The sequence below is a fragment of the Patiria miniata genome, unplaced genomic scaffold (assembly GCF_015706575.1).
Source record: "Patiria miniata isolate m_02_andy unplaced genomic scaffold, ASM1570657v1 HiC_scaffold_3, whole genome shotgun sequence".
Classification (NCBI taxonomy): Eukaryota; Metazoa; Echinodermata; class Asteroidea; order Valvatida; family Asterinidae; genus Patiria; species Patiria miniata.
The window spans coordinates 5,629,173-5,654,043 of NW_024037069.1; the positions used below are offsets into that span (position 1 = coordinate 5,629,173).

A 24,871-nucleotide genomic window follows, 5' to 3' on the forward strand; every position below is an offset into this window, starting at 1 on the left:
TGGCAGTCTGTGACATATTGTATGTTTGTACATGACAGCGGCCGCTGTAGTGTACTTTATTCGCTAAGTGATGTGAACATCAATTTTCCACCATAAGTCATTGCAAACACTTTTCTCAAAGTTTTGCTTTTATTTTTGGGACTCGAGTCTTATTAGCCTTCGCTTGAGTCGAGTCAAGTATTCTGATGAGGTACTCGAATCGAATCGAGTCATTTACCCTTTAGGGACTTGAGTCGAGTTGAGTCACCAAAAAATTGTGACTTGATTCAGACTCGAGTCAAGTCATTGACTCGAGTCATTACAACTCTGATCTCCTCCCCCCCTTCTCTCCAATAACAGATAACATTGCTGCCATGCACATGTTTAAACTATTCTTATTTTTCTCAAATTTCCTGCAAGTTGGGTTAATGACCCCTTTGCTCCCCTCCCCCAAGAATTCCTTTGGAATTTGTTTAATAGGAAAGAATGTTCAAACCTGACGCTACTTCAGCGATAGAGTACAAAGTCTATGGAGAGTCAAGAACATTTTCTAAGTAATTACTAACGAAACTGGAAATGTTTCTCAGTCCCAGATTCATGTCTCATCATCATTTTTGCAATGACTGAGCTTCATTGAGATGATTTACGAAGAACAAAAACAGCGTCAGGTTGCAACATTCTTTCAGTTTAATAATCCCCCTAGAATTCCTTGGGAATTCAAGTTAATGGGTCCCAAGAATTCCTTTCCTTGTGAATTTACATTCATGATCCCCTTTCCTAAGAATTGCGTGGGAACTTGGGTTAATGACCCCCCAAGAATTCCTAGAGAATTTGAGTCAATGATTCCCCTTTTTGTCTTGGTGTGGTTAGGTTGAACAGACCCCAATCCAGAACGCAGTCAGCGTCATGGAGAACAAGAACAAAGCCATCCGCACCATCACGGCCGAGATGTATGCCAATCCTAACGGCAGCATCAACCCACTCAGTATGGTTCTACAAGGGACCATTGACGCGGCCGTCCAGGGAGGGCCCAAGAAATACAAACTGGTAATGGCAGTAGCAAGTACAGTGCGATGGTAGTAGTAACAGTGTTGTAGTCAAGACCAAGTCTTTTACAAGTCCGGTCACAAGTTAGTCACAAGTCAATTCACAAGTCAGGGATAAACATTGACAAAGGCAGAGTTGGGATTTCAATCACAAGTCAATCGCATGTCAATTCACAAGTCAAATTCAAGGGTCAGGTCAGAAGTTACTAGAGATGAACATCTTGAAGTTACTAGAGATGAGTCATTTGAATAACTTGTGACTTGACTATAGGGACTGGACGACTGGTGATTGACTTTTGATGACTTGACATTGACTTGTGATTGACTTGTGACTGACGTCTGATTGACTTGTGATGACATGTCATTGACGTGTGATTAACTGCGATTGATGTGTGATTGGTGATTGACTGGTGATTGATTAGAATTGTGATTGACTTGTGATTGACTTGTGACTGACTTGTGACTGACTTGTGACTGACTTGTGATTGACTTGTGATTGACTTGTAATTGACTTGTGATTGACTTGTGATTGACATTGACTTGTGATTGACTTGTGATGTGCCCTGCCCCATGACATTCTGACCATAATCCATACTGCTTGTGACTAGCTCTAGGCTTTGGTTAGCAAGTACCTTCATAAAAGCAAGGATCTGCCAAGCCCTGCTCCATGATGCTCTGTCCAATCCAAGTAATGACTGCACATGGGTCATTCTATCAATTTAGGCTCCAAAGTGTGACATTTTTCCTGTCCCTATTACCTCGGTAATTTGCCATTCAAGTATCATTAAAACCCTAACAGTCCTGAATCTTCCAATTTTAATACAATTTTGCACACCCCCTAGGGAGTTAGGGATAACAATGACTCCACATGCCTTTTTTTAATTTGTTTTGGATTGGAAGTTTGCTATTCATAATCACTCTTTAGAGGACAACTGGGTCCCGGAGTGCCTCCAGACTTATAAGAAATCCAGGATTGTAACAGGGACAGGACAAAAAAAGTGGACTCCAGATTTATAGAAAAGACCCACAACCAAATGTCTGAATAGGCATGAACTTCACCATTATGCCAATTGCCGAAACGTGCAGTGTGACATTAGGAAATGCAGGTGATGTTGCTCACATATCAAGCAGGCAGGTCTTATAACCAAACGGTGTCGATCTGCGGGCTAGTCAGCAACATTGGATAACAGGCTGTTGCATAACAGATGCTGCTTTTTGTCATTCCTTCAGGCATTCTTAAGCAATGAGTACAAGAAACAGCATCCAGAGGACAGTGACCTTTGTTTACAACTTGAAAGGCTGGTCTCGGAGCAGGTAAATAACTTTTGACAGCTTCAAATATAACCTCGTCATTATCATAGAGCTATATTAAATTACTGGAGCGCTAACTGGTCATTCTGCGCGTGGATACGCTTTGAAGCCGTCCTGGGCGCAGACATTTTGAATTCATGTGCGTGTTTGTAGATAATAATGAAATAAGATGGATTGAATTTTGAAAGTGTACTCACATGCAACGCGCAAGTAGAACATACGCAAACAAATTAAGCGCGTCATTGACGGTTCAAAAAAAAGTTACGGCAAAAAGCATCTGCAGCGAATACGCGCTGTTTGCGTAGAGCAAAATGACACGCTCATTTGCTGATTGTGCGTTTCGGTTTAGGTGTAATGGCTATGGAATACGAACCCAGATATGCAAACATGGATGCACCCAGCAGGCATTACTTTGTACATGAAGTTAGCGCTCTTGTTATTTGATATAGCTCTATGGTCATTATTCACTCACAAAAAAAAAAAACCAAGTTAAGGCCAAAAAAAAAAGTCTCCGGTTTCTGGTATGGAGCTTGCCCAAAAAGTGGTGCGGCGACGCGGCTTTTTTTCACCTGATTTTTTTGCTTCATATGTCGGCTGATGACTGCAAATGGTGCCCGACTAAACTAAGTGCAAATATATGGGAGTCCAGAGAGGCCACATAAAGTTTATTCTCAACCATAACCCAATCTAAAAACACGTTAAAATTGTGCAGCAGCAGGATTCCAGTCAAACCAGTGAGTTTGGCGGTTTTGAGACATCATCTTTCATTGAAAAAAACAACTTTTTCATTTTGCCGATGCGCATGGCTACGGCGACGCGCGCGCATTCCAGAAACCGGAGGCTTTTTTTTTTAGGCCTAAGCCACACATGCCCCCAAAACTGCCCAAATCGGTGGCCTTGTGCAAGGGAATACCAGGGGTTTACCATAATGCACTTTGAAAACAGGATGTTAACCGCAAAGTTGAAAAGGAGGCCAAAGCATGTGTACTGTTATTTGCTCCTAATGACTAAATTTTTTCTTTTTAAATTCTTTTCTGCCTGCAGATGCAGATATTAACCAAAGGGGTCAATCTGCACGGCCAGCTTCGCACCGACAACTTGGCGCAATTCCAGGAAAATCTGGAGAGCAAACTGGCTGAACTCCGGAGAGACTTTGGCCTGGTGAGTATGGCACCTGCATTGTTGACATCGAGTCAATCAAATGACCATGGCAATCCAGTCACAAGTAAATCACATGTCAGGGCACAAGTCCAGCCACACGCAACATGGGATAAACAAGTACGGAGTCTGGTCTTTGTCATCGTTTAATTTGAATAGATTGTGACGGGACTTTGGACTGGATGCAAGGGCGGGTCCATAGCACAATTTTTTGGGGGGGGGCCCCAAAAAAATTTTAGTCCCCAAAAAGTGGGTCCAAAAAATTACGGCGCGGGGTTCGGGGCCCGCTCTAGAGCTCCGAAATTTGTTTTGATTGTAGATGCTCTGTGGTGCAATCTGAGGCGATTTCTGAACTTTGAACCCTAAACAAAGTACTCAGTGTCTGCCTTTATTGTGATGTCAATTAAATAAGAAAGAATTGGTTTTGTTTTTAGGGGGGCTGTGCACTCCCCCCCCCCCCCCCATGGGCCCTTGACTGGATGACGTGTGACAGACTTGTGAAACCAAATTAAAACTAATTCTGAAGACGACAAAACTTTCAATGTATTTCAAGCACATGAGACAACACATTTCATGTAAATTTTAATGTTGGATTCGCCCTTCACTGACATAATTTCGAAGGGCAAAAGTATTAAAATTTACTTTCTGCTTGACATGAAATTTAATCAAAGAAAACGTCATGTGTTTTTACTGTGATTGGTATTCATGTTTACTCATAAATACTTAAAACAGTTTACCAATTCCTATTGGTCGAGAGCTCGTCACGTGGGTGGTTTTTAACCGCCGGTAAAACACTGCTGCGTTTTGCGCCACATCGCACAGTACGCGCCACGCACATACCAATTTCCATATAAGGAGATTGTTAGCATGTACCATCGACATGGCCAGAGGGGTGTTTCACAAAACGTGAGGTAAAATTGTTGAAAAAATCGTTAAAAAATTTGTGAAATTTTGACTTGTTTTGCCTTTTTCGACCAAAAGGCATGTATGAATGGGAATAAATACGATTGGGAATAAATATTTGCTTGACCGGTGTTAAACAAGTACTTTAAAAACCAGCTAAGGGCCTGGACACAAATAATGACCTCGGATCTGGCCCTTGGCTGGTTTTAAACAACCTTAGCTGGTTTGAAACGTTCTTGTTTAAAACCAGCCAAGCACATATTTATTCCCTTATTGAATATGAATATAATAATGTACATTTGAATTCAATTGAATCATTTCATGCGATACCAGTCCAGCGGGCCGATCCGAACTTCCACCACTCCTACATCAAATGCAAAGAAGACGGCAATATTCCGTAAATCAGTGATGCCTGTTGCAACCTCGCCAAGGTGAGTGTCCAAGCAAATCGCCAATACTTGCAACCCCCCCCCCCCCACCAATAAGTTGAGAAGATTTCATTTCATGACAGACTTCTGGTAATGGAACTGGAGAAAGAGAATGGAACTAGAGAAGGGAAGACTGTCTTTCAAAAAATTGTGTCTCAACCTGTACGCAAAATGTGGCTGGGGTCATTCACACTTTGTTTTATTCCCCCCCCCCCCCCTCTCATTTTAGCTACCTTTTAAAACGTGTGTCGGCCCTGTTTTGAGTTTGTAGAGCACCTACTGTTTTCAGGTCTGTTTTTGAGGAAGTGCGTTTGATTTGGAATGTTTTCCTTTCCTTTTCATTCTGGAGTTCGCAGCATGTTCGAGACCTGAACAGGCTGGGGTTTTTTTTAAGGGGACGAACCTGCGTTAACAGGAACCGAGTGCCCATCTCTCTTTCGAAGCCATTTTGCCAGACTCGAGTACATGAAAAGCTGCTGTGGGGGATCGCCACACCTCCTCCACAGCGAGTCTGTTACCTTCCCAGCATTGAATAATGCCGGTACCCATTTTAACACCTGGGTTGAGAGGAGTAATTGAGGTAAAGTGCTTTACTCAAGGGCACAACACGCATGGCCATGGTGGGGCTCGAACTCACAATCATGAATCCTGTGCGCTGCTGCTAGACCACACATGGTTATTTTTTTTAGTAAACTTTTGCACATTGATCAGCATTGCAACAAATCCTCAGTCAGCTCACAAGTAACAGGGGATGTACGAGGACAAAAGGAACGTCGTTGCCACAGCTAATTTGAAACACTTGTGACTTGACTTTGAAACGGACTAACTTGTGACTGACTTGCGAATGTGAAAGTTTTCTCTCCTTTTCTCGTTTGCACTTGTAAATCAGCGGCAAGCCGCGCATCAGCTCCGAGGAGCCGACCGGTTCCAGCAGGTTCTACCTGGATTCCATTACTGAGAGCAACGCCCCGGTGTCCCCCACACAGGTAAGTGCTTCCCAGAGCTAGAACACTTGGCTGGCTGTTTGATTGGTTGTTTTAATAATCACAACAATTGTTACTACTTGAAACTTGGCACAAGATGTATTGACTAATTTGGCGACCTAAATTAGAAGCCGTTTCTGAAGTGGACCCAGGCTCGTGCTCACAGGTAGTACGCTGCCACTCCGGGCTCCATCGACCAATGGGGTTACTAAAATGCACTCGCGTACTTGGGTCCACCTCAAACATGACTTCTAGTTTTGCTTGCCGAATTAGTCTACAAAGCAGATGTGAAGACATTGGTTTTTCATCATCAGTTGTAGGCAAGAGATGACCTTAACGGTACACACTCCTATAGTTGGCAGTTACAGGAGTATATTTTACAACAGTTTTTTGCTTTGCCACAATAATGGTTTCCCCATGCCCATGTCAGTTCACAGACCCGTGGTCAGGCATATATGAACTGTGCAATTGCAGGCTGTAATGTCTGCCCAAATGTTACTGTACACGATGATGATTATTTCCTGAGTTCTGATTAGCCGGAGATGTGACGTCTGAAAACAGGCGTCCAGAACTACAGCTACAACTATCGTCAGTAGCAGCAGCATAGAATTGTGGAGGACCTAAACAGTAGCTTTAGCAAAGAGATTTGCAGGGGGCCTTATACCAAAATATGTTTACACGGGCAACACAGTACCTTCGTTGTTAAAGCGTTGTGTCAAAGGTCATAAGGATAATGACATACGTTTTCTGACTCTTATATGTGAGTTAGATATTGATTATTGTGAATTACATTTTTTTACCCAGATATCTTAATCTTTGACCTCAGTAGTATAGGTAGTGTGTTTAGAACCCTTCTATGTATCAGCTACTCAGACGGTGGAGTGGCACCCTAAACAAAGTCCTGTGTGAACAAGTTGCACACACTGAATATTTTGCACTGCTGGCAATGGAGAACGAATCTGAACTTCACTTGACACATACTTTTAACACCTATGGTAATACTGTAAGCCTGTTGTGCAGTAAAATCGTACTCATTCGAGAGTGGGGGCGGGGGGGGGGGGGGGTCTTTTCAAGAACATATTTTAAAGCGTTATTCCTATGGACTTATTCAATCTGACAGTATCGCAAGTGGTTTGTGGTAGGTAACTCGTATGGGGTAGGTATCCCAATGCATGGACTTGCATGGCACGGAGATAATGGTATTTGTGGGGAATGAGCAAGTGACACAAGTAGGATAGTTCAAGTTTTGAGTTTCTTGAGCCCCAAATTTGGAGTCAAACCAATAAAAGGAGATAAGTGTATGTTGTGTTGGTCCCACCGTCAGGTTTAATTCAGGTAAACCCGGAGATGACCTTTACCAGGGAATAATCGAAAGGTGGACTGTTCAATTTGTTTAAATTGGTAAACGTTTAGTGTGATGCTCATGTACTGTTTAAACATGTAAAGATCAGTCACTTTAATGTGGCAGACACTGACTAATTTTGAAGATTATACATATTTGAAACAATCTACAACATTGAAAATTAAATAAGGGGACTTTCCGCTGTGAGAAATTCAAAGTAAAAAAGCTCTGCTAAAAGCTAGAAGGAAAACAAAAGTTGTCCGGAGCATCTAAAACAATCCCATTTTGATGAAGTCAAGGTAAGGATCTACAATCAAACGGCTGTTTTGTGCCATGTACTCCTACATGCGCATAGCGAATGCATTTCACACATTTCGATTTTCAATTCACTTAAATTGAAACAATTTAGGCCGATTGTCTGACTGTGCGTCTGGTTTCGAAGATTTGACAAAGGAGGAGAGAGACACAGTTTTTTGCAAAGATCGTCTCCCTGGAAGAATTAATTAAATGTTGAGAAGCTTGAGAATTCAACAACAAAAAAAGGAAAGACGTGTTTAACGCTATGGAAAACCAATACATGCCAAGCTTCTTTGATCTTTTGGGGGGGAGCGTGAGAGTTGTACCATGACATAAGCAAACAGGCTTATATGTGAATATCTGATTTTATAAATTTGTAAATTTTAACGTTTAAATGTATTTACAAGATTTCAGGGCTTAAAGATTTGGTTTCAAAGATATAGGAAAAGGCTCTGGACATGCCGGAGAATGTTGGAAGCATAATCACCTTTTATAGTTGAATTCAAGTCGCAATTCTCAGGACCCATTTGCTGATAACTTTTGCATTATTTCTGATACATGTACATGTAAGGGGCTGAAGCCCATTGCCACAAAACTGTTGGCTTAATGGACAATAACGTAAGAAAATTGTGTCTCTAAAGGATTAAGGGAATTTTTTTTTTTTTTTTTTAGTTGATTTTAAACAAAACTTTTTAATGCTACCTGCATGGAGCATGTCATTTTGGTTTTGTGCCTGAATGCAGCAAAGTTTAGGGTTGATATTTCCACCTGAGGGACATCGAGGTTTTTTTTTTTCTTTGAGGGGGGGGGGGGGGTGGGGAAGGCTTTCTTCATCACTCATTGACAACAATTTGGTCAAAAGTTCTGGGCTTGGGTTTGGACACATAGCATTGGGTATATTGAAAAGGCGGGTATATTGAAAAGGCAGGTAGATTGTTTTACTTTTGATCTCAATTTTTGAAGTTCCACATTTTCAAAGTTAGGGTACCTGGGCAGTGTTTGAACCGAGAAAGGGCCCCACCCATACTGCTGCTTTAACTACAGGTGTCACTGGGGGTGGGCGTGGGCGTGTGACAACCCCCGTCTATCATTTTTGTTGGCAGAAGCTTCTTCCCGTCAGCAAAATTGTGTCTGTTGGCAAATATCAGGTGACCAGGAAAAAAAATCTTGGCTACCTTCCAGGCAGTCAGCACGGAGTGGTGTGTCTGTAACTTTGCTGTGGCCTACACTGCGTTATGGGGACGTTTTTTATTGTTAGGCAAATTAGGACCGAGTTATTGGGACTTTCTGCTGTCCCCACAGCATTTTCGGTTCACACAAATAGCTCGTACAAACGAGTGTATGTCCCCACAACTACGGAACAAGACTGTGTGTTGTCACACGCCTCGTAAAGCTCATGAAACGAAGGATTAGAAAGACCCTCTGAGATGTTCTCCCTTTCGTAACATTCATTTTGTAAGGTTCCAGGTATCGATCACTTAGACGTATACTGGACTGCATGGGCCGCAGAGCTGCAATTCCTTGTGTGCATTGTGGCTTAATTTCCAGCTCTTGAATGAATCTGTGCATGGATCCTAAAGCTTAAAAAAAAAAACTGTCACTGCAGCAAATTTCTGCTTCAAGGCATAAATTTTCCTATATTTTGGGAAAGTGTTTTTATTTTGGTGTGTACTAACTCGCCTGTGCATGAATCTAATCTGCATTGTGGCTGCATGTTGCATGGGACTGCTACGTGAACTGTTTCCCGACGAAGATTTTGCCAACTGACCGAAGTTTTTTCTACCATGACATTTTATTTTGGAGGGAAAATAATTGGGAGCAGATGGTCAACTGGGATTTGAAGAATATGTCAAGTACCATTTATAACTTTTCAGATGAATTCGGAGAGATATTTGAGAGTTTTGTTCAAAGTAAAAGTAGAATTTGTTTGCCATAGGGGATAATTTAGAAAATGCAGCATTATGATTGTTTTTAGGGGGCAAAGATTCGGTGTACAGAATAAATATGACAGCAGGGCTAAAATTGGGTGTGTGGTTTCAGATAGAGCAGTCCTTAAACTTTTCAAAATTTTGGTGTGAAATATTTGAATTTTGGGATAAAAGTTTTGAATTTTGGGTCAATGGTCCTAGTCGTACAAAAGCCATTGTTCAATTCCTCAAAGTTTTAATATACTAACATTTGCAAAAATGACCTGTGATATCTAAATGACCCGACATCTATAGCTTCTAAAGTGATCTCAGAAAAAAATCGTGCCAAACAAACAACAAATTGGGTAGTATTTATTTTCTTCTCTGCGAAATGGGGTTTGTGAGTTATAGGGCCTTGGCATTGACCTGGGCATTGAGGGTTAAAGCCTTGGCCTTGAGGATCAAAACATTGGCCTTGGCCTTGGCCTTGGGCGACAAAGCCTTTGCTCCAACACTGGTGGTACACGTATCCAGTTAATGTGTGCTGCATATTGATCAGGCTTTGCTCTTTAAAAACGAACATATTTCATCGGTCAGTTGGCAAAGCTTCGGCCTAATAGGCAACTCCCCCGCACGTCACCGTCCTCGCCCCCTCCTTTACCAAATGGAAGCTCAAGGTGCCCCCTTCTTCTTCACAGCACGCCACACTGAACCGGCTCAGACCGTTAGAACGAGAGCAGGCCATGAGACGCGGCCGTGCTACCGTGGCCACTATGCGCCAATATCACAACGAGGTAGTCCAGAATGACAAACAAGCCAAAAAAGCAAAGACTGTTTTGACTGCGAACTGGCAGGCTGCTTTTGCACAGGCTGAATCCATTTTTTTTGTTTCAAAGATTTTTTTTTGTTATTTCAATGTTTTAATTTGCAGGCGGGCTAATATTGAGTATTGACCAATCAGCAACCCTGATTAGACGCCATCACTGCGCTGGTACCCCGCTTACGCTCATGCCACACACTTTCTCAAATTTCAGCCGAGTGCGTATTTTCGGTAACCTGTTGTGTGCGTACATACAACCTACTAAGTTAGTAGTGAAGTGCCACCTGCAGCGATGGCGTCTAATTTTGGTCATCACCAAATTGGTGTATTAATTGGCCGTGTTTAATTTGCATGTATGTAAAAACTTTTCTCTTCCAGTCACCTGAAAGAAAGGAGGAACGCATGCAAAGGAAAAACAAATTGACTTTGGACTTCCCTTATAACGCTTAAAAAAATTAATTGGCTGGTTGAAGTGCTTAACCAATCATCAAAACAATCTGAAGAGCATGCTGGCTTTTGAAAAATCGGACCACCCAGTAACTCTTTCAGTACCAATGCAACGTTGAGTTGGCAAGACACCTAGCCCAGGTGGACTCCTGTCAGTCGTAATGCAATGAAGACTTCGTCCAACCTTGGCTAGCAAGACACCCATCCTTTGCTGTGTACCAATGAGTTTATACCACAAGGAAACCACACAGAACTCCCAAACGAAGAGTACATCCAGTGGTTTTCAAAACACAGCTTCGTATTTCTGCCGCACATACTTCATCTATACCATCTGAAAGAGCATTTTCAGATCACTTGGGCGGTAACACACTGTGTTTGCAGTGTTTATACGTCGGTGAAGGGCAAAACCTAATATTCATTTTCAGATTGTTCTTATGGTGGCGCTGACTTATTGTGTGACCATTAATAAATGTTTGAGAAAACTGTGGCCGAGGTATCCATGCAGGGCTTGTGGTATGGAGTGCCATTTTATTTGGATGAACAGGTTTGCAATTTTTGTGGATGAGTTCAGATTTAAAAAAAAAAAAAAAAAATAGCTATGACAGTCTTGTTTAAAAATAAGGCTTCAATTTTTTACACCATTATGTGACAGGAACAAACTTAGAGTGAATGTCAGATTTCAGCATGTGGACTATTGTTTGCACATTCGTGATCTTGACAAGAAAAGAAGATTTGATACTGAGGAGGGCCAAGTCAATCAACAACGTGGTTTTGAAAGTGTTAAAAAAAATCCTCCATCATGGCAAGCCCAAATCTTATTTAGTCTGGCCCCCTTCCCCAACCACTTTGCAGCTAGGGTTAGCGGACAGACGTTCCTCCCAGGACAACTCACCCATCAGACGAGGGCGGGCTACCATAGCGACCACTCGACAGCACACCGAGGTATAACTCTCCAAACAAACAAAAAAATCCAAGGAGCGCTCTGCTGTCAGAACTGTCTCTGTCGCTGCAGAAAGTCACTTTGGTAGATGGCCCTCCAACATACTAACATCACTTCCAGAAAGCACTCTAATTACTAAGCAGCGACTGTATTTGTTTCTTTACATGTCACAGGGAAAATACAGATTTATTCCCTTTTTTCTGGTTTCAGGTTTTTTTTTTTTTTCCAAACAGTTTCAGCCGTTTTTAAAACTGCCTTGGGGAATTGCAATTTTGATTTGAGAAATTTCAACAATGATTCGTTTTTAGTGATGGTTTGTCGATTGTTTCTGGAAAATGAATCATTTTGGGGTTGAAAAAATGGGAGAATGTTATTTGAAAAAGGAAAAAAAAAAACAGGTTTTTTTCCCCCAACCAGATTTGGTCCTTTTTGTAGAAACATATGTAATGTATATTCTAAGGATAAACACCATGCAAAGGCTTGCGTCAAATGTTGTCACAGATTTGATGCATCTGACTTTTCGGCAAAGTTTCCTTTAATATGAATGTGACTTCAAGGTACAGAACAAACATGGTCGCTGCTAAATAAAAAAACAGACTAACCCATTTTTAACCCAAAGACAAATTTCCAGCTCTTTTCGAAAATCGTAACTGTCCTAGTACAAGCACAAAGTGTGTGCCTAAAAAAAAGGGGGGGGGGCAAGAAAACTGATGCAAAGTGTATTACTTCTACCGCACGTAGCATTTTCATGTTCTGCAAAAAACATTTTACTTATAGTATGCGGTAAATTTTAATGGCAGAAGGCTGGAATGCTGTGATGCTTGTAATGATGACATTATATTTAACTCACTGTACTAACCCAAAACCATTTTTCTCACAAAATTCACTCTCAACAAGTTAAATTTTTAAACTTCACTGCACTCGGAACAAACCTTACTTCTAATTTTCAGGTCTTTCTGATTTTACTAAACTTAACACGTCCTTAGTTCAATACTTCACAGGATTGCTAGATGGCGATCCTGTACATATTGTGTATGGGTATTTTGTGTGAAGTGAACTGCAAGTTACTATAATTGGAAATGTACTATATGAACCGTGAACATGCAGCAGACTAAATTTTGGGCAGGAAAATAGTTTTAGAAGGTGAGTTCGGCAGTGTTGTGTCTGCACAACCACAAAGCATAGAAAGGACTTCGTCAGCTTCTCTATCTAACTGGTTACTATGTTACCAATGTAACTTATTTTTTAATATTCACTTTGAAAATATTTCTTCCTTTCATTAATAAAGTTTTTGCATGATGTCAGGTTGTTCTACTTGTCTGATCTTTCTTACTTTTGTGTCTGATTTTTCTATTGAATGAAATCTACATAATAATTTTAGATGTTTGTTCTTTGAAATGTCTCTTGTAGAGTTAAAACCTGTTCTCATAACCTCTCTTTTACTCAGGGGTTTGGTTTGTCAGGATTTTTTTATGTTTTCAGGATTTTTCAAAACTCTCTCTTTTTTTTAAATCTGCATCTCTTTAGCTTTTACAGCAAAGGTGTTTTTTACTCATAAAAGTTGATACAGAGTGGATAAAAAAAAACCCAGATATTATTGCTAATTGGAACAGAAGTAGGGCACATGTGAATCAAAGGGAGATATCCTCTGTTAGGGTTGAATCTCCTCTTTAAAATGACACTCTGATCATGTCTTTACATTAATGGTTGACTGAGCAGTGACCAATTTTATGAAAGGGTCTATTTAGAGAATTGCGCCACTTTTCATGGTGAAATCGCTTCTTTTCCCCACCTGCCTTGATTGGCAACCATAGCCTTTCACTCTGTGACAATTTAGAAGTGGCGCAAGTCTCTAAATAGACCCTTTCATAAAATTGGTTGCTGCTCAGTCAACCGTGAATGTAAAGACATCATCAGGGTGTCATTTTAAAGAGGAGATTCAACCCTAACAGAGGATATCTCCCTTTGATTCACATGTGCCCTACTTCTGTTCCAATTAGCAATAATATCTCGGTTTCGTTTTTTTTTCCACCCTGTATAGAACATACATGTAAAGAGTTATCTTTTTTAGGGGTGCCTTTAGGCAAACACGTACACATACATGTACCATAGAATGCTGTGTTGCTCTGGGCCCCTCTGGACCCTAGCTCTACCGATTGGCCTAATTGTGGATTTTTCAGTTTCCTCCAGTTCTCACCCCTGTTTAGTCTTTTGATATTCTCTTGTCATAAATGATTCTGACTACTTCTAAGGTTTACTAGCAAGTGTATTTCATCTTAGTCGGAAGTGCATTCATTGATGATAGAAATACATTTATTTTGACCAGGCCCGAGTAGATAACCCCATCCACCCAACACAAACTCCCACTTGCACCCCACTGTACACAATCCATTCCACTTCACTTTACTATAACCATGATAACTATTTTATTAGTTTACTATAAGGCCAAAAAAAAAAGTCTCCGGTTTCTGGTATGCGCGCGCGTCGCCGTAGCCATGCGCGTCGGCAAAATGAAAAAGGTTTTTTTTTCAATGAAAGATAATGTCTCCAAACAGCCAAACTCACTGGTTTGACTGGAATCCTGGTTTGACAATTTTAACGTGTTTTAATATGGGGTTATGATCGAGAATAAGCTTTATGTGGCCTCTCTGGACTCCCATATATTTGCACTAAGTTTAGTCGGGCACCATTTGCAGTCATCGGCCGACATTTGAAGCCAAAAAAAAACAGGTAAAAAAAAAAAAAGGCCGCGTCGCCGCACCGCTTTTTGGGCAAGCTCCATACCAGAAACCGGAGACTTTTGGGGGGGCTATTTTATTAGTTTACTATAAGCTATTTTGTTAGATTACTATAACTATTTTATTAGTTTATTAGTTTACTATTACTATTTTATTAGTTTACTATAACTTGTTAACTGTAGAAGTTCACTATAGCTTGTGCACTACAGGGTGGTGCAAAAAGAAGGAAACCCACTTTTGACAGGAATTTTAACCTACTTAACCTATTTGAACCGTTTGTTTTTATAATGTCGTGAAGTATAGCTCTTCAACCATACGTGGTGAATTTTTTTAAACAATCGCAAGAATAGTGTTATGCTAATTTGAATAGTCACCAAAATCACTGTTGTCCACGTGTCAGTCTAGTGTCGTGTTTTTTATCTTCAAATAAAGCTCTGGAGCTCAGTCAAGCGGATGGAATAAAGCCATCCACGGAAAAACAGGTTTGGCACATGACATTTTTAAACTACCATATCTCAGAGACAAAATATGCCTTTGCAATCATGTTTTCATCACTTACGTTTAAAGATCGATATTTCAATACTATTAAATTGACTTTTTGAAATATGCTCAACAAGTAGGTGAAAATTGCTGTCAAAAGTGGGTTTCTTACTGTACAGGGTGAGTAAAAAAGAAAAGAAATCCAAATGTCGGAACCATAGTTCTGCATGTAGCACTTTCAAAATCTAGGATATGAAAGCCCAATTCATGAGCTTTCTTTTAGTACAAGTATTATTCAAATCACTAATGTACTTTTCAAGTTACGCCGGGAATTTTAAACACAATTAAAGTACTGCTCCATAAAAAAACGGGCCAGTAAATTAAGGCAATGGAGACAGTAATGTAATGTGATTTAACAAGAAGTGTGAATTTCATTCATTGTAATGAGGAGAAACTGTCAACATAAGCCAAGGTAGCTTAGTCAGTAGAGCACCAGTACAGGTTTTTTTAAAGGTGAAAGGTTCAAAACTCACTCTTTTCAATGTCACCTTAAATAAAAATAAAAAAAAAATTGCATTCATTTTGTAAGTACATTTACAAGTAAATGTATCATTACATAATACATATTGACAATTCCACCATTATGTTATGTCCATGACAGGGCTATTAAGAGCTCAATGAATAAGCCTGAAAATGTATTTTTCAAATCTTATCCCTGTACATGCATAGTCAAGGAGATAACAGACTAGGAGTTTTGGATCATTTCTCTGAATCATTAATTAGATATCATGGTTAATTGGCTCTGTCACGGACATTACACTCCCGCTGGAATAGCCCATACATGTAAGTACTAAGCACAACAAAGACGAATTTCGGAACCGCTGACCTCAAGAACGGTTTGCATTTTTTACTAAATTCCCATGCACTTTTGACTTTAATGTTTATGTCTGTTCACGTTTACCTCAACTTGTGTCTAGCAGAGCAGCTCCCGGGCTAGCAAGATTGTACCAAGTTTCCTGAAGAAGTCCGATTCGTCCACCAGCCTACCCTCAGACCGCTCAAGTAGTAAGTACAGAGGACCCAAAATGGCTTCCAATACCAGCTAGTCTTAATTCAGTGTGCTACTAGCGTTTGTCTTGAATTTTCAACTTTTTTACTTCGGGTTTGACGTTGATGTCTTGCATTGGATGATCCTGCACTAATCTACGTGTCCTTCATTAGTAAAGTGCAGTACCACATAAAACAATATTCATTTTGGAGCTCTGTAAATATAGACCAACGTCGGCACGATGTCAATTCTATCATGAAGGCCCCCTTCAATGGCTCAAGCACTGTGCTAGCTATTGTTCAGATAATCCATCACGGGGCAGTTGCTTTGTGCAGTAGCACGCACGACGGTTACTCCATTGATGTGGGCCTTGTGCATTGACAGTGAGCACATGCCCGATTCATGTGTAACACTGTCGACACAACAAAATTGTACACTTAGCTACTCAGGATCTGACTAAATCACTGGTGCCTATGGAATCTGTGACCGAACATTAGATGGTGCTGTTTTACCACTTTCGATACCTCCAGTAGGAGAGACACATCGCATGTTCGTGCGCGTATGCCCTAAAGTACGCACAACTGACTTTATTAAGGATGCACAAACCAGTTACATCTTTGCGCGAGCGTCAGGCGTTGTCGGTAATGAGTTCAAATGTACATGTAAATTCTAGTGGTCTCCTTCAACTCTCTCTTAGTAACCGTTGAGGGGGTACTTGTGCACGGAGTCCATACCTGTGGGTGTACTGAGTGCTGATAATGGATATCACTGAGATAACATGGCCAGTCATGACAGTCAGAGTTGTAATTATCACAAGTCAAATCACAAGTCAGGTCAGAAGCACTGGGTGATGAACACTGATAAAGGAATGGCTGTGTCACAGTATGTTTGAAGAACATACTTGCGACTTGCGATCAAGTTGCGATCAACTTGTGATTGAGTTTCGATCGACTTGTGATTGAGTTGTGACTGGCTTGTGATTGACTTGCCACAGTCTTTTGATTACTTGTGATTTGACTTATGATTGACTTGTGAAAGTCTCGTAATTGACTATTGATTAAGTTGTGGTTGGCTTACGATTGGCTTGTGATCGACTTGTGATTGACTGGTGCAGACTTGTGATTGATTTGTGATTGATTTGTGTTTGACTTGTGACAGACATGTGACAGACTTGTGATTGGCTTGTGATTGACTTGTGATTGGATTGTGATTGACTTGCGAAAGTTTTGTGATTGACTCACGATTGGCTTGTGATTGGCTTTTGATTTAACTTGCGTCCCAATAGAGACTGACACGTGACACACTTGTGATTTGTTTGCGATTGACTTGCGACAGACTTGTTAATGTCTGGACCACAGCTGTGCCCATCACGCCTTCTGACTGACCCATCCTAACCCCATTTCCCTTTCTCTAGGTACCTCCCTACCCTCCCCAGACATCTCTGAGTTGGGTTCACCCCGCCTGCCCCTCCCGGAGAAGCTCCTTAAGTCCCCACACAAGGACCGCGACGTCACCAACCTCTTGAGGGAGACCTACAAAGGTCCTTCCCAGCGGAACAGCTCGGGGTCACGACCAAACTCATCCAGCTCTGGTAAAAAAAATAATGACTCACTGTCCAAGCTAGGGGCTTGTAGCTTTTTTGGTGTGTTTGACGATATATAATTCCACGGTAATTTTTATAAAACAGCCAATGAGTCAAGTCGGAACTGTTTGCCTCGGAGCTTCTTCACGACTAATTGGGATGGTTTGGGGTTCTTTTTATTTTTGCGCAGTGGCAAGCACCTCATCAACAAGTTCTCGGGAATCAGGAAGTACATCGGAAGATCCCAACATTCCTCCCGCCTTGCCAGTGAGACGGGTAGGTATACACCTGAAATAAAAAAATTAAAAAACGGAACATTTAAAATGCAACTACAGTGTACTTTTATTCAAGCATGCCCTTTAGTGTTTGCCCTTTTTGGCTTGTCTCCACTGTAGCCTTCCCAGCCAACTGAAACTTCCGTTCCTCGCACCATCATCTTGGAGCCAGCCAGACCTCTACCTCACGAGCTTCCTGAGAATGGCGAAGCCTCCCCGCCTCCCCTCCCCACCAAGAAGTCTAGCATCGGAGGCACAACGGCCATTCACCCCTCCAGGCGTAGGACGGATTATGACAAGGCCCCACCGGCAATACCCGTGAAATCAGGCCGGTCCCATTCTCTGGGCGGGGAGGTCGATTCCCCGAGGCCATCCAGTGGGGAATCGGAGGATGCCCCGCCACCCATCCCAAGCCGTCCCGAGAAGAGATCCAGCACCAACCCCTCCCATTTGGACACACTCCCCTCGCCGCTTGGCCAACGGACTCTGGAGGACATCCCCGGCTCCCCGCCCCGTTCCCCGTCTGCTGTTTCCCCGCCCCCTCCCAGCATTCCCCCGCCCGAACTTCCAGAAAACATCGCAGCGGCACAGGCGGTAGAGCAACTTGCGGGTGAGTTGAAAAACGAAGCCCACGTCAAGCCAAAGGTGCCTCCACCTGTCCCAATGAGGCCCAAGTCCAGAAAAGGGACTGCGTCTAGTCCTACAGACACCAATAATGTCTGATCTTTGTTTGGTTGTGCAAGAATTAGTGAATCAAATTTTGATTCCCCTCCCCTTAAAAAAGATATCATCATCAAAATCTCATCCTGGATATTTTCCTTTAGCAGCCAGTAGGTCTAAGTCGCCCCAAAATGTTTAAGACCAAAAGTACCCTACTTACATGTAGCAGCATGTAGCAATTTCATGCAGTCGCAGAACTAAGCGGGGTAGGGAGGGGAGGGGCCACAGACCCCCACTCAAGGCCTGTGCCCCCTGGTGCCCCCTGCTCCGAATTCAGGGAAAGGCAGAAATTACCTTATCATTTAAAACCCAATGAGTGCCTTACCCAAGTGCATCCGCCCCCCCCCCCCCCCCCCAGCAAATTGGGCTTCATATCGGCCACTGGGCAGCTCTGAAAAAAGTTGACTTCCAACCTCATTCATTCTTTCAAATCAAGTTCACACCTGACATACAACGCCATCTTCCTTCTGAAATTCCCGTCAAGACAAAGTGTGTGAATTCCAAACATGAAATTGAAATACCTACGGCTGAATTTTGTATTTTAAGATGCCAACAGTTCATCATCATTACGCTGTTTAAAATTGTCGCATTGATTTATCGTCGCAGGCATAAAAGAGGAAGAAAACGCTCCATAGACAACTCACCTACCATCTTTCAGTTGTTGTTCAATGTCATGAGGTCAACAGGTATTGTTAAGTATTGCCGTGCGTTTATTCCAGGTGGTGGGCTAACAAAGAACACAAACAAAACTGGCACCTGTCAACTTGTTTTTGATATGTTTTGTTTTACAAGCGTAGCTAGAAGTCCGACGACCATAAATGAGCAACATTTCAATTACGTCTTATGCCAAAATAAGCTCTTTTTAAGTGTACACGTATATGTTGTCGTTTGCATGATCGCAAGAAAGAAGTGAGTGCAACTTCTGAACTGCTGCGGTAAATTTCAAAACGATACATTTCTGTTTTGCCTTCCGTCTCTTTCACCAGTTTTCAATTGGCAAACTGGGTTGCATGGCTGGATACAGTTTCCTGAATTTGTTTTGTAGTCAAGGGCCGGTTAGAGCGTTTGCAGTAATTCCAAAAATGATTTGCTTTAGTTTAAGTAATAGGAATGTGACTTCAAACAGAAAGTGAGTTCATTACAGGGTGAGGCAGTTGACATACGAAGAAAAAATGGATTGCATTTCGGGAAAAATTTAAACTTCAAAAATATGTCTGCAGACAAAAGAAAACTGTGATTTCAACATTGAATACCGTTCTACTTTTAATTTGGCATAAAACCCTGATTAAAGTGAACAGTCATTTATAGCAAAACTTTCCAGTCCCCCCCCCCCCCCAAAAAAAGGCTAGATAATTTATGACAGTACAGTCGAGTCTCGTTATAACAAACTCGTTCGGACCTAGCCAAATTGTTTGTTATATCAGAATTTTGTATTAAGAGGAACATCAGTCCCATTCATTGTGCACATAAATGCACAGTCGGGACCAAGGCTTTATGTTTGTTTTAACCAGAATTTGTATTAACAGAGTTTGTACTAACAAGAGTCCACTGTAATTGCGACTGGGTTTGTTGTTGGAATTCAGCCCAAATTCGGCCATTTTCTGAAGAGAAAACCAAACGTTGACACTGTTGGCAACTCATGCGCTTGGATTACATTGCTCTGTATTTAATTCACTCTCGAATAAAATTTGTCCAAAATTGTTTGATTTCAAATAGCTAAGCTGGTTTATTGGCAACTTTGCATGCGTTGCAATGACGTTAATTTGTGATGATTGCACACGGCAGTGAGTGCGGTAGCAATAGAGAGCATGTAAATTCATTTAATATCCAATCCATTCATCGGAGGGGAATTCTGTCTCCCATACTGAACATTTCACTTCCTCTATACTTTTGCATAGCCTAAATTTGTGTCATAGCGACAGCTAACAGTCGACCAACTTTATCAAGTGTTTGAACAAATTTATGGGATATATCAATTCTTGCTTTGTTGTTAAAGGGATAGATTCATAGACAACACCGATTTGCACTTACGATTTTAATCCTAGTCCTTCAAGAAAAAGCATGCAGAATTCAATGTGCGTTCTGAAAAACAATACTGAAAAGACATAACCTAATGGCTGTGTGGCATGCAGAAAAAGGGTTGCCATCCAATAACTCTTGCTGCTTGTTATTCTGCAAATCTTGGTACATGGTGTATATCCCATCGTCTATCATATCACAGATCCTCTACACAAGGATAAACGACTTCCCCATGGTTACATGCGTGATACGGCCCTTAAGCGTCATGCGTGTGCCAGACGCGCACGCACGCAGGACTGCACATTGTTCTACATGTTTTATGCGTTGTTCTATGTGCAGACGCGGCATATCACGGATGTAGACAATCCGTACCGTACATTTTTTGTACACAAGCTCAGATGAGTCGTTTATACTTGTGTAGAGGATCCTTGATCACATGGACTCCATGCAGGGCACTGTAGACAACGCTGTGTGGGCTAGGCTGCATCTGATTTACTTGACTGCGGCTAGCAATAACACACAGCTCTATGGGGAGTGGCTGCAGCGGCTTCCATAGGCGCGTGTGTAATTGCAAGCAGTAGCCAAGTCACTTTGATGCGACCCTACTCAGAAAAAGCATGTTTGAAAGACCCACGCCATATGCGCGAAGTGGTTCACTTTTCCACAGAATGTGGGTAGAAAGAACCAAAACCTGGGTGCGTGCAAGAAATGGCGCTCAAAACTCCCTCATTAAGATCAGGGCGTAACAGTGCTCCGAGTCCATTATCATCATCATCATCATCAGCATTATCTTGCTGCTCATCGTCCATTTGCTTCAAATTCTTGGGCTCCATTTCACAAGCATTTGCTCAGATTTTTGCACAGATCACAGTATGGCCTGACAGCAATTTCATATATATCTAGCGTTGGTTAATAGACCATATGCGTTCGGGTGTCTCAGAGGGCGTCCTTTGTTATATTAACACACTGAGTATACAGTGTTTAAAAATGTCGGTGAAGGGCAAAACCTAATTTGATTTATATCACCCCGACGCAAAAATTCCATCTTACATGTATAATAGTTTATGTGGTACCCGCTGCTATGTACATCAGATTCGAACCAGTCAACCGATCCCGTTAGCTCGGTGGTCGAGTGGTAAGACATCTGCACTAGAAAGCAGGAGGTCGTGGGTTCGAGTCCCACCCGAGTGATTTTTTCCAACTTTCACTCGGGAGGTAACACACCGAGTATACAGTGTTTAAAAACGTCGGTGAAGGGCAAAACCTAATTTGATTTATATCACCCCGACGCAAAAAAATTCCATCTTATAATTATTTTAATGTAGTAACAGTGAATGCACAAAGGTTGACTCATGCCTGTCCAAGGCATACAAACCATTGCCTTCCCATTCCATCAGAACGCACAGGGTCTTCGTTACATGGCACAAATTAAGACCAAAAAACTTGTATGGAATCACGGGCAGTCGCTCTAATGATTGTACATGACTGCACCCGGTTTTCAGAAACCATTTTTGTAAATGCTTGGAATATTTCTTAGATTCACCAATATAAATTGGTCATGAAGTTTCTATAAAGAATTCTCCAATTTTTTATTCCAAAAATTGAGAGGGGGGAAGTTTGGAGATTGAGGAAAGATAGAGTTTTGTTAGGTTGTAACCTCTTTTAAATTTTTTCTTTGCACTACATGTAGATGTACTTAGGCAGCAGTTGGACATGATTAAACGAAAAGCAAAAATCTCTCACAGTCGAGACCATTTTTGGTGGCAATTCACACCCGGACAAAATAATTTCAAAATTATTGCCTTTAAGATGGACTCAACTTTGGAGCCTGATCTGAAAAGAGGTTTAGCTACTTAAGCGAACAATCTTGTGAATTGCAGAGGATTTTTTTATTAAAATAACTTACTGGAGTGATGCAATTTACTTTTCATCAAATAGGGTCTATTTTTTTCAGTTGTGTTTTTATCAAGAAAAGTCTGTAATAAACTAGAAAATGATATTAAAGGAAAAAAATTAAGTAAATGAAAATGTAAAATTTCAATCATAATATAGAGTAGATTGAAGCCAAGTGTATATAATATGTATATATTTGTACATGTAAACAGGAATTTGTAAGGCCATGTGTAACTTTTTGAATACAAAAGGAAGAATTAATTATTCAGATTTTCTACATTCCTGTTTCTTGCTGTAACTTGCAAGCTGTAGTCTGTAGAATGTGCGAGTTAGTCTCTGAAGTTGATCTTCAATTAGGTACAAAATTATTTGTGTATTCTTTTCATTTAGTTATTTGCATCACAGTAGGAAAAGAAAAAAAACAACTTAATATTATTTTGTATGGGAATTTTTATCCCCAATACAGTATTGTACATGTACATTTTACATATTTGGCATTGGTCAAGAGTAACCCACCATTGTGAAATACATGGAAATTTTTCACAAGGTTTTTATATCAATTTCCTTTATATTTCCTAGAAAAAATTTCAACCCCAATTCCATTTTTAGAGTGTTTTTGAATGCTTAGAAATATGCTGAACTGTTAATTTGATATTTGAGGGTGTATGCCTATTGCAGAAGCTTTGTCAAGTTTTTGTTTCATTGTTACAAAATTTGGAGAATTATTTTGCAAGTAGCATAAAATAATTATATTTGTCTCGATAAAAATCACCTAAAGTTTCCACAATAGCACAACGACATTAAGCAGAGAAAGCATTATGCACACATGCTAAATGGATATATATATACAGTGTACACAGGAGAATTGTGACCATGATAATTTAATGTAATGCACCAAACAAAGGGGAGGTGTACCCTGTCTACCTATTGTGCTTTCTTTATGGCTTGATTGTAGAGAAGCCAGACTGCTTGCCGGATAAACGGCAATCTGCGTATATACATGTATAGTACTGAATTTCACCTGAAATAATTAATTGACCTGATTCCAGTTTTTTGTTTCTCAGATTTTGTAGGAATTAATTCAATGGATGTATTGGCAAGCAGCAGTAATTTTTTTCATGCGTCCAAAAAGTTTGAATGTCATGTAGATGAACATCTTTGCGATTTAAGAAATCTTGACATGCTTGAGAACACACCAAAAATCTACAACACAAGATATGCCTCAAGATACTTTCTTAGAATACTTTTTTTTAAATATTGGAGAGGGGGGGGGGGGATTTTGTAATACAAAGCAACAGGACTTGGGAAATATTTTTGTCTTTTTTGTTAAATGGAAACTGGGTTCATGTACCTAGTTAGTCTTCAAATCGAACAAATAGCTGGTCCCCCGATAGAACCCGCCAGCCGACCCAGCAATCTCGGTGTTCCGGTGGTTAAGATATCTACTGGAGTAAGCAAGAGGTCGTGGGTTCGAGTCCCACCTGAGCGAGTGGGATTTTTTGTCACAAGCTGCTGGACAACACTGAGTATACAGTTCTAAAGAGTAGTGTCAGTGTAGGGCAAAACCCAACAATACATTTTATAAAAAAATCCTTTTCTTTAATACTATTTTGTACTGATACCTGAGGTAGTGTAGCTTAACCCTGACTTGCAAAGGGTTAAGTAAAATAATATTTGTACAAACAACGAAACCAAAAGAGGTTGTTCTGTAAACTGCACAAGACTGTTCTCTGTATTTGTCCAGTTTCATTGCAAGTGATGGGAATCATGACAATAAGTAAGAAGAAATTATTGATCGAATTTCAGCAAATTTACATATTTTGAAATCTGTGGTTACTTGTATGCATTACATGCATGGATGTGGTATGGTTTTGTTTTGTGGATGGGATGTTGGTTTTTTGTTTCTTTGGATGGGGGTAGTTTTGGGGTTTTTTTGGTGGTTTATTTTTTGTAAGCCGGTATGAGTAAGATATTTGAGTTTGACCATGTCATTAAATATTGAATATTTTTTGATATTTAAAAATATATTTTGATATATTTTGCAAGCAAATCAAGGAAATTATCCTTATGTAGCTGTTCCTTTTTTTAACAATTATTTCACGAGTGACATTACTCAGTGATGTTTTATAAAATGTACAGATCGACCAAAATAAACTGTAGCGAATATTGAGAATTGATAGACAAATGCTGATTTTTTCACCGTAGATTTTTTGATTGTCGTTTGACAAAGTTCTGTGTTCCTCAAAACAGGAATGAGTATAAAAAAAGAAATTTATTGTTTAGCCAGAATTATCCTTTAGAAAGAGTTTTATAACTTGTCACATGAAAATTTTCCAATGATAAATGCTGTCAAATTTTTCAAAGCAGATGAAACATCTAAGTTTATTATTTATCTGTGTATTTTGTTCAAGATGCAAACCTGTCCCCCTCCCAATGAAAAAAAGGCTATGGTCTGGCATCTGAAGGTTCGAGATTTGCCTTTGTACAGGGTTTTTGCATTTTCAGTGGCAGGTTTTTGAACTATGAATCGCGTGTAGCAAGTTAACGGTTCAAGA

The 24,871-nt window shown here is 40.6% G+C and overlaps 1 protein-coding gene across 1 annotated transcript in view; it reads left to right on the forward strand.

The window, feature by feature from the left end:
* Positions 1–19,748, forward strand: part of LOC119738397 (dedicator of cytokinesis protein 3-like) — a 43,703-nt gene extending 23,955 nt beyond the window's left edge. The window contains exons 22-31 of the mRNA XM_038213281.1: positions 850–1,026; positions 2,256–2,339; positions 3,381–3,497; positions 4,731–4,828; positions 5,715–5,811; positions 11,474–11,563; positions 15,757–15,844; positions 17,242–17,418; positions 17,600–17,685; positions 17,805–19,748. Coding sequence (XP_038069209.1) covers positions 850–1,026; positions 2,256–2,339; positions 3,381–3,497; positions 4,731–4,828; positions 5,715–5,811; positions 11,474–11,563; positions 15,757–15,844; positions 17,242–17,418; positions 17,600–17,685; positions 17,805–18,407 — 1,617 coding nt within the window. The 3' untranslated portion in view covers positions 18,408–19,748. The remainder of the gene's footprint in view (positions 1–849; positions 1,027–2,255; positions 2,340–3,380; positions 3,498–4,730; positions 4,829–5,714; positions 5,812–11,473; positions 11,564–15,756; positions 15,845–17,241; positions 17,419–17,599; positions 17,686–17,804) is intronic.
* The last annotated feature ends 5,123 nt before the right edge of the window (positions 19,749–24,871 follow it).